Below are 17,591 nucleotides of genomic sequence, written 5' to 3' on the forward strand. Positions count from 1 at the left end.
CTCCATGGGCATAGCTCGCGCCTCCCGCCCCGGCCTACTTACCACAGCGAGGGGCGAGCCCATCCCGGCGCCGTGCGACGTGCCCAGGCTGCCGGGGCACCAGTGGACGCTGTCAGTGTAGACGCAGCCCCGACCTCAGCCCCCTCCCTTTAAATAACAAGTGCCGGCAAAACGCACGTCTCGGAGAACGGCCGCCGCAGCACCAACCCCAGGGCAGAGGGTACCGCCGTGCAACGCGCCCCCGGGAAGAACGGTGAAGTCCCCGTTCACGGGACGGGCCACTCCTCAAAAAGGGAAGCTATCAGAGGGTTCAGCCAAAATATATGTATGTCCAAGGACTATTTTCTGTTGCAGAAGGATACACTTATTACAGAGGTTGGGATGCATGATTATAAAAGTGGGTCCTTGAAGCACCTGCCCATCGCCCTAAGTCCCCGGCCGGCCAGCCTGCGAGCCTGTCCGTTTCCCCTGATCTTACACTGAGCCTCGTTACCTTGTGCTAATTACTGGGGCCACCCAAGGGGCTCTGCATCCTGAAGGCACTTGGCAGGGGGGACCTCAGCCCCCCCTCACAACCCTTCGGCTCCTCGCAGGTAGGAAAGCAGCATTCTCCACAGGGCGGGGATGGGGAAACTGAGGCACAACCGAGGTGACGAGAAAGGTGAAGGCCACAGGTGGAGCCAGGCGCTCTCGGGTCCCAGGCCTGCCTTCTTTGGGAACAGGGATGCTGGAGCGTTCCGCGGGTCCTTGGCCAGGGCTGGGGGGTTTGCCGATGAGCCGGGGGAGTCGGGGCCCATCTGCAGGGTTTGTGGGGCTCCTGCAGCCAAGGGGCCAGCACAGATCCCCTCGGCGCCCCACTGCAATCCGTGTCATTCCTCTCACCTCGCTGAATTCATCGATGGCCCAGCCCAGAGCAGGGCTACCGGTGCCAACCCCCACACCCAGCGCCTGCCCCCCCCGGTGCACCCACCCACCCTGGGATGCCCCTGCCAGCAGCGTCCACAGCTGGATCCCAGCGCTCTGCCTCCAGGCATCCCAGGGACGTGCTCATCTCCGGAGGGGGGCAGCTGCGGGCCTGGGCTCGCTCACTTGGGGCTGGCCCCAGGGGCGTTGCTGCTCGGCGTGTCGCTGGGCTCCGGACTCTCCTCCTCCTCCAGGTGCTGGCACATGCTGTCCACCAGGGAGTCCAGGCCCACGAGCCCCTGCGGAGACCCAGACGGGGGGTGAGTTACCAGCACGGGAGGGCCCTGCTCTGCCCCGTCGGGGCGGGGCGGGGGTGTTCACTGAGCTCAGCCACCCCCACTGCCTGCTCCTGTCCCCTGCCCTTCCCGAGGCCTCCCCCAGTCCCTTCGGGAGACCGTCCCCCAGCCTGAGCCATCCCACCAGTCCCCCGGCCGCCCAGTCCTAGCCCTGGCAGCCGCCCCCCCGTGTCCGGCTTACCTGGTGCTGGGCCAGCAGCGGGCGCAGGCAGGTTTTCATGCTCTTCCGGAAGGCGTAGGGGTCCTCGCTGCTGGACAGGCTGCTGGGGTCAAAGCAGATGCCCTGGAGGCAAGACAGGAGTGTGGGGAGGAGGTGAAACCCCACGCGAACCTGCCTCCCTCTCCCAGTCACCCCGGCTCCACCACCATGGCCCTGGGCAACAGATCATAGCTCTGAGCCCCCCACGCTATTCCCTGCAGCACAGCACCCCTCAGGGAGTCCCCTGCCTGCCCCCCCAGCACAGCACCCCTAGAGAGCCCCCCGCCTGCCCCCTGCAGCACAGAGCCCCCTAGAGAGCCCCCCGCCTGCCCTCCACAGCACAGTGCCACCTGGAGAGCCCCACCCCCCAGAGCACAGTGCCCCCTAGAGAGCCCCCCGCCTGCTCCCTGCAGCACAGTGCCCCCTAGAGAGCCCCCCGCCTGCTCCCTGCAGCACAGTGCCCCCTAGAGAGCCCCCCGCCTGCTCCCTGCAGCACAGTGCCCCCTAGAGAGCCTCCTGCCTGCCTCCCGCAGCACAGCGCCCCCTAGAGAGCCCCCCCACCTGCCCCCGGCAGCACAGGACCCCTCAGGGAGTCCCCTGCCTGCCCCCCCAGCACAGCACCCCTAGAGAGCCCCCCGCCTGCCCCCTGCAGCACAGAGCCCCCTAGAGAGCCCCCCGCCTGCCCTCCACAGCACAGCGCCACCTGGAGAGCCCCCCATCTGCCCTCCACAGCACAGCTCCCCTAGAGAGCCCCACCCCCCAGAGCACAGTGCCCCCTAGAGAGCCCCCCGCCTGCCCCCTGCAGCACAGAGCCCCCTAGAGAGCCCCCCGCCTGCCCTCCACAGCACAGCGCCACCTGGAGAGCCCCCCATCTGCCCTCCACAGCACAGCGCCACCTGGAGAGCCCCCCGCCTACCCTCCACAGCACAGCGCCCCCTAGAGAGCCCCCCCACCTGCCCCCGGCAGCACAGGACCCCTCAGGGAGTCCCCTGCCTGCCCCCCCAGCACAGCACCCCTAGAGAGCCCCCCGCCTGCTCCCTGCAGCACAGTGCCCCCTAGAGAGCCCCCCGCCTGCCCTCCACAGCACAGCGCCCCCTAGAGAGCCCCCCGCCTGCCCTCCACAGCACAGCGCCCCCTAGAGAGCCTCCTGCCTGCCCCCTGCAGCACAGAGCCCCCTAGAGAGCCCCCCGCCTGCCCTCCACAGCACAGCGCCCCCTAGAGAGCCCCCCGCCTGCCCTCCACAGCACAGCGCCCCCTAGAGAGCCTCCTGCCTGCCCCCTGCAGCACAGAGCCCCCTAGAGAGCCCCCCGCCTGCCCTCCACAGCACAGCGCCACCTGGAGAGCCCCCCATCTGCCCTCCACAGCACAGCACCCCTAGAGAGCCCCCCGCCTGCCCCCTGCAGCACAGAGCCCCCTAGAGAGCCTCCTGCCTGCCTCCCGCAGCACAATGCCCCCTAGAGAGCCCCCTGCCTGCCCTCCACAGCACAGGACCCCTCAGGGAGTCCCCTGCCTGCCCCCCCAGCACAGCACCCCTAGAGAGCCCCCTGCCTGCCCCCTGCAGCACAGAGCCCCCTAGAGAGCCCCCCACCTGCCCCCCACAGTACAGTGTGCCCCAGGGAGCCCCCCCTGCAGACCAGCGCCCCCAAGGCAGCCCATCCACCCATCTCCAGCAGCACGGCGCCCCCTGGGGAGCCCCCCAACCCCTCCTGCAGCACAGCGTCCCCTGGGGAGCCCCCTCGCAGCGCAGCGCCCCCTGCTGCAGGGGAAGGAGCCGGGGGATGGGCTGCGGCAAGCCCCTGCACAGAGAGCAGCGGGTGTGACGGCCCCGGCAGAGAGTGGGCCCCACCTGGGCCGTGTAGATCGAGGCCGCGCCGACGTCCCCGGGGTGGAAGTGGTGGCGTTTGCAGAAGCTCAGGAAGCTCAGCACCTGCTGCAGGGCTCGAGCTCCCTGCAGGCTGGGCCCCTCGGGTGGCCGCCCCACAGCTGAGGAGGGCAGAGGAGACAGATCAGCGACCGGGACCCTGCAGCCCCAGGGCGACCGTCCCAGAGAACGACCCTCCCTCTCCTGGGACCAGGCAGCTGCCAGCGGCCACCAGAGAACATGCCCGGCCAGCACCCACGGGTCAGACTCGGGGACCAGAAATGCCGCAGGTGACCCAGCAGGACCAACCAGCCCCAGCTCCCAGCCCCAGGGCCCTCTAGGGAGCCGCTGGCACCGGGCAACCTGCAGGAGGAAAGGGGCTGCCCAGAGACACACCACTCGGCTGGGATCCTGCCCCGCACGCCTGGGAGCCCAGGGGGGCCCACTAGCCCATATCCCGCCTCTGGGAGCCGCTTGCCTCTCCGGCGTTTCAGGCTTTTCCAGAGCCAGACCCTGGCCAGGCTGGGGGGCAGACGGGCCAGGGCCTCCCCAAGGCTATTCCAGCCTGACCTGGGCCAGGGGCTGGGGATCTCGGCGCTCGCCTGCCTCCCGCCCCTCTATTAACGGGACGCCGGCGGGAACCTCTCCGCTGCAGCCTGGTGCCCCGCGGGCGCCCACGCGCTGCCCCCGACTAAACCCCCCCGTGCCCAGCCGGGCGCTCACCGTGCACGTCCCTGTCCTCCATGAGGTAGAGGATGGAGCCGTTGCGGTCGTACAGGACAGCGTAGGGCACCAGCAGCCTGGGGTGAGGGGGCAGGAACAGGAAATTGTGTAACATCTTCCTCCAGTCGGAGACCACGGGCACCTGGCAAACAGAGGAGAAGCTGAGGCTGTGTCCTGGGCCCCAACCAGCATCAGCTGGGGCCCCTCAGTCCCGGGCTCCCCCCCACAGCTCTGCCGGGGCCCCTCACTCCCGACCCACAGCCCCTGCCAGCCCAGCCCTGGGCTCCCCCCTCCCCGCAGCTCTGCCGGTGCCCCTCACTCCTGACCCGCAGCCCCTGCCAGCCCAGCCCTGGGCTCCCCCCTCCCCGTGCTCTGCCGGGGCCCCTCACTCCTGACCCGCAGCCCCTGCCAGCCCAGCCCTGGCCTTCCCCCACCACAGCTCTGATGGGGCCCCTCACTCCCAACCCGCAGCCCTGGGCTCCCCCCGTCACAACCCCTGACTGCCGACCTCCAGGATACACAGAGGTGTGTGGTTTGCAGGCTCCTCGGGGCAGGGAGCCCGTCTCTGTCTGCATTCCCTACAGCCCTGAGAACAGGGGTGCAAATGCCCATTCCTGGCCTTTCCCTCCCCAAACACGCCTCGGCTCTGGACCGAGGACACCCCACTCCGACCCCCTCGTTTGGGCCAGGCCCTGGGGTCAGCTGCCAGGTCTGGCTGAGCCGTTGCGAGCCCGGAAAAGCCGAAGCTGGCTCTTCCCCGGAGCTAAATCTGGTGCCGGTTTCCAGAGGCCGCTGTCGACGGCCATCAATAGAGCTCGGTTAATTAATTTGATGGGAACAGCAGGGACCACACTTTGCATTTAGTGAAGTTCCGAGAACTTCCAACCTCATCTTCATAATTGGCCTCATAAATTTGAGGAAAGAGAGAAATCAGCAAAGCAGGAGGAGGGAGAGGAGGAGAGAGGAACCGCTGCGCGCTGCAGATAAGAGAAGTGGCTCCATTTGGCTTCCTTATTTAATTTTATTGCACAGATCCATCTTCCCCCTCCCTCCGCCAGCCCCCACGCTCCCTGCTGGATTGACCTAATCATGATAAATTCAGATTCATTTCCCCGCCTGCACCGGCGGGGGGAGCACGCTCGTTACGCCCGCCCGGCCGCCACCCCATTAGCTCCTGCAAATATTTACTCATGAATATTAAGCTCTGCTATTAACATGCAAAACCCGCTGACGCCCCCTCTCCCCCCCACACAGCTCCTGGTGTCCTCCCAGGTCTCCCGTGCTGCCGGGTGCCAGGCAGGTGTGATTAACCATTGAAATGCTTGGAGGAGCCGGTGATTAAAGCTCAGCGCTCCCTGGGGATGGGGAGCAGAGACGGCGCGGGGGGTCCGTGTGGCTCAGGCCCTGGGAGGTGCTGAGGAGAGGCTCAGACACTCTGTGTCGCCCTGACCCACGATCAACCCAATGGCCTAATGGTTAGTGCTGGGCTGGATGGGCCCCATTGCTATTCCTGCCCCTGGCTCCCTCTCACAGCCCCGGGGGCTGAGGGTCAGGAGTGAGGGGCACCGGCAGAGCTGGGGGGAGCCCAGAGCTGGGCTAGAAGGGGGCTGTGGGTCAGGAGTGAGGGGCACCGGCAGAGCTGGGGGACGTTCCCAGCTCCAGGACCTTCCACTCCATTTTCAGCTGCTGCAACATTTGGTTCATTTTTAATTTTCAGGACCATCAGATTCACAGCCAGTGAGGGGGGACCCCTTCCCGGGAAGCAGGAGCCAGGAGGTTGTCGAATGACAGTGCATTAGAGCCATGTAATGTCCTCATCGCTCACCGTGGGCCGCTCTCCCAGTTCTCCTCCCACCACGCAGCCCCGCAGAGGCCAACGTGGGACTGTCCCCAGCTGGCCAGAGTGGGCCCAGCCCAGGCCCCCTCTCCAGGGCTCTCTGGGGCTCCGGACAGGGCAGTTCCTTGGCCACGTACCTTTTTCATCAGCATGCTTTCCCCGGTGACCCGGTCCCGCGCTCGGAACCAGCGATCTGCCAGCTTCTCCGTGACGTAGAACTGGCGGCCCAGAGCATAGTACAGGAAGAGGCTGGAGTTGGGCAGGGTCGTGGCCAGCTTCCGCCCATCCCGCTGTAAAGGAAAAGGCATTTTAATTAACATAAGAACGGCCAGACTGGGTCAGACCCAAGGTCCATCTAGCCCAGTATCCTGTCTGCCGACAGTGGCCAGTGGCACGTGCCCCAGAGGGAATGAACAGAACAGGGAATCATCAAGTGATCCATCCCCTGTCGCCCATTCCCAGCTTCTGGCAAACAGAGGCTAGGGACACCATCCCTGACCATCCTGGCTAATAGCCATTGATGGACCTATCCTCCATGAACTTATCTAGTTGTTTTTTAAACCCTGTTATAGTCTTGGCCTTCACAACATCCTCTGGCAAGGAGTTCCACAGATTGACTGTGCATTGTATGAAGAAATACTTCCTTTTATTTGTTTTAAACCTGCTGCCTGTTAATTTCATTGGGTGACCCCTAGTTCTTGTGTTATGAGAAGGAGTAAATAACACTTCCTTATTTACTTTCTCTACACCAGTCATGATTTTATAGCCCTCTATCATATCCCCCCTTAGTCGTCTTTTTTCCAAATTGAACAATCCCAGTCTTATTAATCTCTCCTCATACGGCAGCCGTTCCAGACCCCTCACCATTTTTGTTGCCCTTTTCTGAACCTTTTCAAATTCCAATATAATTTTTTTGAGATGGGGTGACCACATTTGCCTGCAGTATTCAAGCTGTGGGCGTACCAGGGATTTATACAGAGGCAATATGATAGTCTCTGTCTGATTATCTATCCCTTTCCTAACGATTCCCAACATTCTGGTTGCTTTTTTGATGCCGCTGTACACTGAGTGGATGTTTTCAGAGAACTATCCACAAGGACTCCAAGGTCTCTTTCTTGAGTGGTAACACCTAATTTAGACCCCATCATTTTACATGCATAATTGGGATGATGTTTTCCGATGTGCATCACTTTGCATTTATCAACATTGAATTTCATCTGCCATTTTGTTGCCTAGTCACCCAGGTTTGAGATATCCTTTTGTAGCTCTTCGCAGTCTGCCTGGGACTTAACTACCTTGAGTAGTTTTGTACCATCTGCAAATTTTGCCACCTCACTGTTTACCCCTTTTTCCAGATCATTTATGAATATGCTGAATAGGACTGGGCGCAGGACAGACCCTGGGGGACACCACTATTTACCTCTCTCCAGTTTGAAAACTGACCATTTAATCCTACCCTTTGTTTCCTATCTTTTAACCAGTCACTGAGCGATGAGAGGGTCTTCCATCTTAGCCCACGACAGTTTACTTTGCTTAAGAGCCTTGTTAAAAGCTTTCTGAAAGAGCAAGTCCACCATATAGACCGGATGGCATTTGCCAGGATAGCGACCCCCACCCCCAACCCCTACAGCTGGCTGCATTCTCCGTTCCTAGATGTCGACATTTAGCCACATTCAAATACATATTGTTTGCTTATACCCAGCTCGCCCTGTGTCAGGGACCTGTCCTCTCCATTACTTCCCACTCCCCCAGTTCGTGTGTGTTGTTTGCAAACGTTACCAGGGAAGATTTTCGGTTTCCTTCCAGGTGACTGATCAGAATGGTAAGAGGTGTAGGGCCAAGAACCAACCGTGGCGGGATTCCTCCAGAAACACCCCCGCTCAATGATGATTCCCCGTTTACATTTTGAGACCCATCAGCCAGTGATTAATCCATGTCCTGTGGCCATGTTAATTTGATAGCGTGCTAGTTTTTTCGGCAAAATATCATGCGGTACCAAGTCAAGCGCCTGACATGGCCTTTGGGGGTGAAAGGAAACACAAGGTAGCCGGGAACCACCAGGGAGGGCCTTGCATCAAGCCACCTAGAGGTACGTGAACCTCACGGAGAGATCAGGCTTCAGGGCATAAACCTGCAGGGTCAGGAAGGAATTTTGACAGCAGCTGTACAGTTAACCAGGTGCATTATGGGGATTTGGCCTTACTGTGGGTCATAGGTGTAATGCTGGCAGACCAGGCCCGAGCTCACCTGGGCACTGGCAAATACACAGCCAGAGTCCGGCTCACCTGTGGGTTAATCCTGCTAACACAGGTATTCCATTGATCAGCAGCTGTGGTGTGAGTCTCTGTGGAAAGGGGCATTAACCAGAGTGAAGAACTGCGGAGGGCCCAGGAGCTCCGGGGCTGGAGAGCGTCTCAGAGGGTGGGTTACCGCCCTGCCTGTCCACACCCAGAGTGCTATGTGCAAACGCTGGCTCAAGCTCAAGGGGAAACTACGGGGGTAAGGACATAGGCGCTGCCAGGCTGGGTCAGACCAACGGTCCATCTAGCCCAGTGTCCTGTCCTCAGTACCCTGACCGCGGTCGGTGCCAGCTGCTCCAGAGGGAATGGCGAGAACAGGGCAGTGATCGAGTGGAGGGAGCTGGCTAGCTGCTCTTCGGGACCATCAGGGAAACCGGCTGGAGGCTTGGCGTGAGCAGCAGGCTGCCTTTAAAAAAGTGCAGGACTAGAATTGCCGGGGGCTGTGGGTTGGGATGGGGGCACCGGTGGGGAGGGGGAGGGGGAGGCTGTGGGTCGGGATCAAAGGGTATCGCAGAGCTGTGGAGCGGGGGGAGTATAGGGCTGGGAGAGCCGGATTGGGGGGTGGGGGCTTCAAACCAATAATCTCACTGAATCAAGGACTGTCCTTGCCTAGCTGTGTACTGCACCTGGCAATTTGGGACACTCCTGTAATCCTGGGGTTCTCAACGTTTTCCATAACAGGACCCCTCCCATTTAGCTAAGACCCCCACCCCCCATAGCAGTAGGGGATGCCCTGGCAAAGAACCCCTGCTGGGGGTCACAGTTACTAGCAGGTTCGGGGACACAGGGCAGCAGCCGGCTGTGGGCACGTGGGAGAGGGGCTGAACCTGAGACAGGTTCCTCGCTCGCTCAGCTCCCTGCCGGGCAGCAGTGACTCCCGAGACGGGCACCTGCCGGCGAGCTGTCGGCACTCACCATGGGCAGCACGGCCAGCCCCAGCGCCGGGTGCTCCTCCACTCGCCCCAAGACCAGGCCGGAATCCAGGAGCGAGAAGCAGCCGCCCTCAACGTCCAGGAACGTCTGTCTCAGCTTCTCCAGGAGGGACAGGCCACAGGCCTTGGTGAGCCTCCCATAGGCGTCCTCCACGGACATCTTAGTGGGAGCACTCGCACCCGCGGGCCCCAGGTCCCCGATTCTCTGGGCCTGGCTGGCCGGCTCCTGGGAGACGGGCTTGCTGCTCTGACGGTCCGGGCTGACCGAGCAAACAGAACTGCCGGTGCCCGGCCGCCTCCCCAGCTCGGTGCCCCGGGGCCGTCTCGTAACCGCGCCCTTCTCTGTCCCGCCAGGACGTTCCGGTAGCAGCTCCTCTCCCGGTGGGTGTGCTGAGAGGGGGTCTGGCTCAGGGGGGGCGCCCGGGGCCAGCCCGCTCCCCACAGGATGGGGGATGTCCCGTGCCCCTTCCCGGCTGATCACCGGCTCCCTCGCACCCTCGCTCAGCGCGATGCTGCCGTCCCACCGCGGCTCGGCTGCCGGTTCCGACGCCATGGGGTCAAGCCCACGGCCTGTGCCCACAGCCCGGCGTGCGCCCGCCCTGCCCGCCGAGAGGCCGAGAGCTGCGCTGGGAGGGACGCCCGCACAGCCCTGCTCTTCCTGGAGAACACGGTGACTCTCGGGCGGAGACACAGCCCGTCCCGGCTGCACGGAGCAGAGCCGAGCTTCAGCCCAGGGGGAGCAGTCTTCTGGGATGGGAGGCTTCTCCAAGGCCAATGGGGGAGCCGTCCCGTCCTCCAGCCCCGGCTTGGTCTCTGGGCCTTCCCAGAGCTCTAGATCCAGGACTTTGAGGCCCCTGCACCTCCCTGGCTCTCCCGAAGGCCCGCTGCCCAGCCTGGCCGTCCCGGCGGGCAGCTTGCCGTGCTGCAGGGTCAGGCGGGGGTCTCGGTGAGGGGGCGCAGAGTTGGTCCCGAAGCTGAACGGCAGGGTGGACTGGCCAAAGCCCTTTCCCGGGCAGGTCCCCGGGGGCAGCTTGGGGTAGGGGGTGTTCCAGAGCCGGCAGCCGGCGCCGGGCTGGGCTCCCGTCTGCAGCTTAGCGAGGCCACAGCAGTGGCAGCCGGTGGGAGGGGGGGGGCCCTCGTAGCCCGGCGCGGGCAGCGCCCCCGTCTCGCTGACGGCCGTCTTGATGGCATGCTGATGGCTCCGCGTCCCCCCCGAAGGCAGCAGCGCGGCGGTGAGGTCGATGTCAGTCTCCGTGGTGATGGGGGACCCGGTGCGCTGCATGGTGACCCCGCACAGATGATGGCTCCCCGGCAGGAACAGCTGCTGGGCCCCTGCCCTCGGGTCCGGCCCTGGGAGGAGACAAAGGACAGCGGTGTCAGGCGCAGGCCTCTGGGCCAGCTAGTCGCTGGGCCTGTGGGTGCAACGCGCTCCCCGGCTCGGATCCAGCCCCAGGGCCCGTCACTGACCCGTTCCCTGAGCAGATCTCCCCAGCCTGGGGCCGAGGAGAGACAAGGGGAAGTTCAGGGTCTGTTCCCACCCCAGGCAGGCTCCCAGCCCACCTTGGATCCAGTCTGGGCATGCTGTGGATTCTCAGTCGCGTAGCAGGGGCTTTCCACTGCTCCCTGGGTGTCCCGCGTGGGCGGGTGCTGGGTGGGCCACCTACCCCGGCCGGCCCTGCAGCGACGCCTCTAGGGCGAGGGGGGTTGGGGCCCCAGCCCCATTCAGTCCTCGGGCCCCTCTTGGGTCGCCAGTAAGGGGTCTGGTTAGTGCCCAGCGTGGGGGCTGTTTGTACGTGGACATCCATCCCCCCGGAACCAGGCTGAGCCCGACCCGCTTGGCACAGGTCACCGCTGGCGGTCCCTCTATCCAGTAACCTGCAGAATGTGATGCTATCTCCTGGCTGGCCTGGAGGCTGGAGGGGGCTGATCTGCGGGGAGCTGGCAGGCGATCAGGCCTCTAGAACTGGCTGCAAAGAGCCAGTAGCCTCGGGGGCTTTGACTCTGGTGCGTTTCCAAGCCCTGCTTCAATGAGGGAATTCCACAAGCCTCGTCCGCACACGGTCTTGGCAGAGCGGCCACAAGAGGGTGCTGTTCTCACGCCGATGCTCACGGGCTGGAGGAGCTGGCCACGGTTTGCCATGGCCCCTATACGGGGAGTCAATGGGACAGCACCATAGCCAAGGCTGGAAGCCTGAGGGGCCAGGCAGGGCCTGGGGGCCCCCGCTGCCTGCCTCAGCCCTGTCCTAACGCTTTCAAGAACGGGTGAGCTTCTGTGCCGCAGGGCCCCGCTGCCACCCCGGCTGCGAGCTTCCTCCCCGCAGTGCCCTGCCAGTAGCAGGGTCAGTCCCCTCCCAGGGGCTGAGTCTCCGTTACCTGTGACCTGTCCCTGCCTCTCCATCGCTCACTCTGTTCTCAGAGTTTTCCCCACTCAGGAACTTACTGGATTCTCCCTGACCTCAGTGGCGCCCGGGATCTGCCCCACGAGCCCCGCACGGACACACGCTCACGGCTTGGCACCAATCCGGGGGTCAGCTGCAGAGAAAGGGGAGTGTCAGTGTGGGAGACGGATCCTGAGGGGCGGGCGCTCTGCACCCTGTACGCTCCCTCAGCCAGCACAGGTGGGGCTCAAGGCCTGGCATGAGCAAGGCCTCAATCCTGCCCACCAGGGCAGGGCCCAAGCCAGATCCAGCCACCCGCTGTGAGCTCCCTGGCAGCAGTGCCCTGTCAATGCCCCACCACTCCCCAGCTCAGGCCCCTTTTCCAGAAGGCCTAGATGGGACCCTGCCTAAGGCTCCTCTGGCTCTGGTTCCAGCCTGATGGGATGTGCCCGAGAATGCCCCCCCCCCCAGCCCTCCGCACACACACGGTGCCTATCCTCACAACCAAGTGTTCAGCGAAGCATCCGAATCCAAGCCCCACGCCCCAGACCGGCTGCACCAGAGCCTCACTGCCCCTTCCCCTGCACGGTTACCCAGGATCACTATCAGCCCCTGAACACCCCATCAGTGCCAATGTGACCACCCCAGTACCCCAGGCTGCCGAGCAGAGCCCCATCAGAACTCTGATCCCCTCCTGCACAGGCCCCGACCCCAAAGAGAATCCCCATCAGCTGTTGGCAGTACATGGCCAATGACACACAGCACAGTGGCTCCAGCTCCATCCAGCAGAGGGCAGTGGCTGCACAGCACCCTGGGTGGCTTATTGCCACATTCTCCCCCACACCTAGAGACAGCACTTTGCTGTTTTCCCACCCAAGCGCACAGCCCCAGATCCAACCCCCCTACCCCACCCTCCACCCCCAAACTCTGGTGCCGGAGCCTGCCGCACAGATCCAAGGGCCTGCATGAAACCCCCACCCGGGCAAGGCCCGTTACCTTGGCCTCAGATCCTCCGGCCTACGTTCCGCAGCCCAAGCCCGAGTGCACCGACTCTGCGACAGCCACCCCAGCTTCCTTCCTCTCCACCCTGCCACGGAACAGCCACAGCGAGACGGAGAGGGGAGGAAGCGCAGCTGCCAGACCCTAGACGAGCAGCCCTGGCTGGACGCCGCCCCACAGAGCCTGACCCGCAGTGGCCTGTCCAACCCACAACGAACTCCAAGCTGGGGAAGCCGCCCGTTCCAGGGGATCTAACCAGCTGTGGGACATCGGTGCCAACCAAGGCCAGCCAGAGCAAGCCCCAGTCAGATGGAAAGCGAAAGCAGCTCCCTCCCATACGCATGTGCAGCCAACTCCGGAGGCTGGGCTTTGCCAGCTGCCCTGGCTGTGTGCCCAGCACCAGCCCACGGCTTGTTAAGGGCCCAGGGCGGCTGCGTGGGCAGTGTCAGGTGGACGGGGTCGGTTTGCCAATAGCTCCACCGGTAGTGGGATGGGGTCCTCATGGGTTAGTGCCCCCCTGGGGTTGGCAGAGGCCGGGACTGGTGCTCCGGTGGTTTTCGGCACCAAACCCACAGCGACGTGAGCATCACGTCTGCTGCCCAACCGTGATCCTGACTCCAGAAGGGGCTTCCCGGAGGATCTCACCTCTCCCGGCCCCTCGCACAACCTCGGCCCAGAACACTCCTTTCCACCAGAGACCGGCACCAGCCACCGAACCAGGGGTGGGTTCAGAACACCCGGAACCGCAGGGTCATTGTCCGGGGGCGGCTGGGAAAGGGGGATCCAGACCTCTCGACCTCTATGAAGCAACGACACAGACGAGTTTTGAGCTCAGCTTCTGCGGCAGCAGCCCAGAGAGCAAGGTGACGGACCCTTTAGCAATGCCTCAGCAGGGTTGGGAGCCCAGGCCTGTTTCTGCCCAGACCGCCCCCATGGCACGACAGGGGCCCAGAAAGGCTGTGAGCATCGCCTCTCTAGCAGGTTGGTGTCTTCTCCCAGAGGGGTCCGGCCCAGAAAGTGAACTCAGGCGACGTTGCCTGGCTCTTCTGGTCCCAGGGGGTGGACGGGCTGAAATCCTCCTCCCTGCACGCCGCACAGCCGCCCCGGGGGTGAAGCGGGGAGTCGACGAGGAGCGAGGTGTGAGATTGGCCCAGGGCGGGACAGGCTCATTAGCGAGGTTACAGCAAACTCGGAACGGGCCCTGGCGCCAGCATCGCATGGAGTGGCCCAAAGCGCTGGGCACACAGCGCCGGCTGTCCTCGTGCCCGGAGTCACCCCAATGACCAGGGGCTAGTCCCCCGCAGGGAACCAGGAGGACCTGCCGGGTCAGCACCCCTCACCCGATCACAGCCTCAGGCAGACGGCTGGGCTGGGCAGCTTGGATCAGATCCTGCTGCTGGGGGAGAAAGGAGGGGAACGAAGACGGACAAAGCTGCTGCAGTCGCTACGCTGGGCGTACGGCCCCCTCGAGCCAGCCCCAGGGGCTCCCACCGTCCCGGGAAACATTCAACGGAGACGAGACCGAAGCGGGGTGGGAGGAACAGCAGGGAGGTTTGCAAAGCCCAAGGAGAGGCAGCTTGGCTCAGCCCTCCTGGCCTGGGGGACCCTGCCACTGGGGGGCTCCCTCCTGGGCAGCCGAACCCCCCACATGAGTGCCGCGGAGCCAGCTGCTTTCTGGACTGTACCTCGGCCAGCTGCGTGCCCCAACCACTCCCTCTCTGGGCGCCGGGAGCCGGGGGGCTCAGATCTGCCCATCCAACGCTCTGGCAGGTCCCTGTGCTGGGCCAGGGGGCCCTGGGCCTCCCCCACCAGCAATGGGAAGAGGGCGCAGCCGTGCAGCTTACCCACTCCCAGCCATCGATCGCCGCCCTGGCTTCCTGCTCCTGCCCCCGCTCACAAGCACCAGCCGAGCCGGAGCCGAGCAGCCAGCATGTGCTCGGCCTACGTGTCGCAACTCGCAGCCTCGCCGAGAGCCGAGCAGCCCCACGCGGGGAGGGGAAGGGCTAACGGGCCAGCTCCGACACTGCGGGGGCTTCTGGCCTCATCTCAGACTCAGTTCAGCTCCTTGAGGGGAGTCGTGGGAGAGGCTGGGCTTTCCCGATGGGTGTGAACGAACACCCGGGAGCGTGAAGAGCTGATGGGGCAGCTCTGCCGGTGCCCCTCAATCCCGACCCGCAGCCCCCTGCTTCTCCGGCCCAGGGCACCTCGCTCAGGTTCCTTGTACATCCCCCGTAGCCGTGCCACTCCCTTGCGCTGGATCCTGCCTCTCAGCAAGGAGAGCGACTGGCGCTTCCCCGGCTGCGGGGCAGTCGCAGGGGTGACGGTGGTGCTCAGCAGGGCGACTCGCAGCCCAGGGAGCCGTGGCAGCTTCTCCCCCACCCCGAAGGGGCAGAGCGAATCTGTCCCACCCAGAATGGGCAACCGAGTCCTCCCAGGCCTAGCTGGGTACAGCTCGGAGCACCCAGAGCCTTCCAGGCCCACCCCACCACGGCTCCCGTGGGGCTGGCTCCCCGGGAGCCCAGGGGCGTGGTGCTGCTAATCTGGCCCTGGCAGGAGAGCGCCCAGAGACAGCGTGGGCCGGGAGCTGCGCCAGGCGGGGCTGGGCACGCTGGGCACGCCACCAAACGGGACGCGCGGTCTCTGCTCTGAGGGGAGAGCAAGCACCTTCCCCGGGCCGGGCGGGCCCATCTCGGCAGACACATGCACCCATTTCCCAGGTCCCCTGCCCACCTCCCAGTTACAGACACGGGCGGGGGGCCTCCACCGCTAACACCTGGGGCTCCGGGGGGGTTCGGCGGCTACATCCACACAAGGAGCTGGGGGGCGGTTCCAGCGTTCGCACACCGAGCTCCGCGGGTACCAATGGCAGCGTAGCCGGGGTGGCAGCAGGGGAGGCTCGGCTGAGCCGTGGGCACGTCCCTTGACACGGTTCGGTCGGGCTGCCATGGCCACACCGCTCGTCACCCAGGCACGGTCCGTGACCACCCCTCGCCCGTAGACGCAGCCCACCGCTGACCGTTCCAGGGGAGGGGAGGACAACGCCACCGGACCCCCCGGGGGAGAGGGCAAGGCACCGGCCAGCCCGGCACGCACGGGCCGAGTCGTCGCTCCCAACGCGGGAGCACCTGCATGAGGCCTGCCGAGAGCTGGCTGGGACCCATGGGACGCACTCTGCCCCTGTCCCCCGCTCTCACCCCCCATGGCTAGTGTCCTGTAGGCAGCAGACAGCCGCAGCCCCTGCCCCGAAGAACTGCCAGGCTAACACAAGGCGAGGGACCTGGCTCTCAAGCCACAGACTAGAGGGATGGGACCCATGCCTCCTTCCCTCTGCCAGGATGGGGCCATCCAGGGCCGGGTAAGCGTTAGCTCAGCAGCCCCACACTGAGCCGGACGAGCACAGAATAAAGCCGGCTGCGTCCCATACACCGCGCTCCCCAGGGCGACTGCTCCAGAGCCCCTGGCCTGATCTGCAGCGGTGCTGAGCGCCGGGCCAGGCACTCACCTCCGCACATCGGGCCCCACTTTGGCCAGGCAAGTCTCGGGGCCAATCTGCCCCTGTTGACCCCCTCGCTTTGCCCCTCCTTGTGGGCCTGCCCCCGGGGGTGCCCTTGCACAGATAAAAGCTTCCTTTCTTTTTGTGCAGGTTAATTTCTAACCCTGGGGTGGGGGCGCTGCCAGGCCAGGGAGGGGCAGGCCCATGCGCAGATGACATTACAACGAGGCTAATGACTTCGGCAACGACATGCGATCCTGCGGTGCGAATTTTCTCAGGGGCTGGATCTGCAGGGGCGCCTGGACGCCCCTCCCCGGGACAGAATCCATGACAAAAGGGGCTGGGCTGGGGAGGCCGGGCTCTTTCTGGGGGCTGGGAGAAGTGGCCCCCATCAAGCTCTGGCTGCTAGAAGAGCAGCAACGTCACCCCGGCTCCAGGCTTCTCGGCCTTTTGTCACCGGCTCGTAAAAGCCCTTGTAACTCCAAGGCTGGGCTCTTTGATGAGCCGCAGCCTCTGGTTGGCACCTGGGTGTGAATTGTGTCTCTGGTCCCCTCTGCAGAGGGACTGACAAAGGGAGAGAATGGGGGGTCCCCAGCTCCATCTCACATTCCCAGTCAGCGAATACCTCAAGGGCGCAAAATCCAGGGCAGGTGCAGAGTGGGAATTTACCCCCCCACACTCTGCCCAGGGGTCTCCCCAGTGCTGCGGAGGGGGCATTCTCGCAGTGAGCAGCCCGGTCAGGCAGTGCTGGCCCAGTCGGGGGATGCCGTTAGAGACGGGACAGAGTGAGCGGAGAGGGCCTTGTCCAGTCTAATTTCATGTCCCCCAAGGGACGGGTCTCCACAGCCCCACAGATCCCCCGGGGAGGGGGGGGCGGGAAGCTGATCTTGCTGGTTGGCTTCTTTCTCCTTCCTTTTTCCAACCCCACTCCCGCCCCCTGGCTACACCCCTGGAGCCCCTCAACGGTCGCTCTCCATCCTTGCTCCTTTGAAACACACCGACGCTCTTCTGTCTCTGCCATTGCTCGGCCAAGCCAGGCTCAGCAGTTCCACCTGTCCTCGCAGGCCCCCCGTTTTCATTGCCACTCTCAACTCCGGCCACTGCAGGGCGGAGGGGCCTGGCCCGGAAAGAGTTAGGGCAGTAGAAATGCCTCCCTCTCTGCTCCGCACCATGCCTCTACTCATCCTGCCCCAAATCACAGCCACACGGCCACCAGTTACCCAGGACACAATGAGGACTCGCTCTGCCCTGGCCAGGGGAAGGCGCAGGTGACCTGCTGGGACAGGTTGAAATCAGTGACCTACAAGTGACAAGGCACTGACCCTGGTCCCGTTGCCTCACGCCCCTACAGCCCGAACACTGGCAAGCGGCAAGAGGGGAGCCGAGCGCCCTGGTCTGGGAAGGGCTGAGGCAGGTGCTGAGCAGAAGCAGATGAGAGCTGATGCTCTGGGCTCTGTACTGGAAAGGGCTCCGGACAGCAGCTCTGCTCCACTCCAGCCGGAGAAAGCCCAGGTGCCTGACGCCAGCCAAGGGTGCTGAGCTGTCACTGGGAGGAGGGCGAGATAAGAACATGGACAGAGCAGAATAGAATGAACTTACGGACACCAGCA

At 64.1% G+C, this 17,591-nt stretch overlaps 1 protein-coding gene across 1 annotated transcript; it reads right to left on the reverse strand.

Annotated features, from left to right (window-relative positions):
- Window positions 1–309: 309 nt before the first annotated feature.
- LOC144268419 (uncharacterized) lies at window positions 310–12,806 on the reverse strand. Its single transcript, XM_077823313.1, has 8 exons — window positions 12,486–12,806; window positions 11,552–11,643; window positions 9,095–10,461; window positions 6,017–6,169; window positions 4,043–4,184; window positions 3,305–3,441; window positions 1,441–1,542; window positions 310–1,202 (listed from the first exon to the last, which is right to left on the reverse strand). The coding sequence occupies exons 3-8, from the start codon at window positions 10,391–10,393 to the stop codon at window positions 1,086–1,088; spliced, it is 1,950 nt and encodes a 649-aa protein (XP_077679439.1). The 5' UTR covers window positions 10,394–10,461; window positions 11,552–11,643; window positions 12,486–12,806; the 3' UTR covers window positions 310–1,085.
- Between the last annotated feature and the right edge of the window lie 4,785 nt (window positions 12,807–17,591).

This window comes from Eretmochelys imbricata, chromosome 7 (genome assembly GCF_965152235.1).
Source record: "Eretmochelys imbricata isolate rEreImb1 chromosome 7, rEreImb1.hap1, whole genome shotgun sequence".
In the NCBI taxonomy this organism is placed as follows: Eukaryota; Metazoa; Chordata; order Testudines; family Cheloniidae; genus Eretmochelys; species Eretmochelys imbricata.

Excerpts from the sequence above, each read along its gene's own strand:
- LOC144268419 (XM_077823313.1), bottom strand. The coding sequence starts at position 10,393 with ATGCAGCGCACCGGGTCCCCCATCACCACGGAGACTGACATCGACCTC. Across the intron at positions 6,170-9,094 it reads GGCTGGCCGTGCTGCCCATG|CGGGATGGGCGGAAGCTGGC; the intron begins GTGAGTGCCGAC and ends TTTCCTTTACAG. Across the intron at positions 4,185-6,016 it reads AAAGCATGCTGATGAAAAAG|GTGCCCGTGGTCTCCGACTG; the intron begins GTACGTGGCCAA and ends TCTGTTTGCCAG.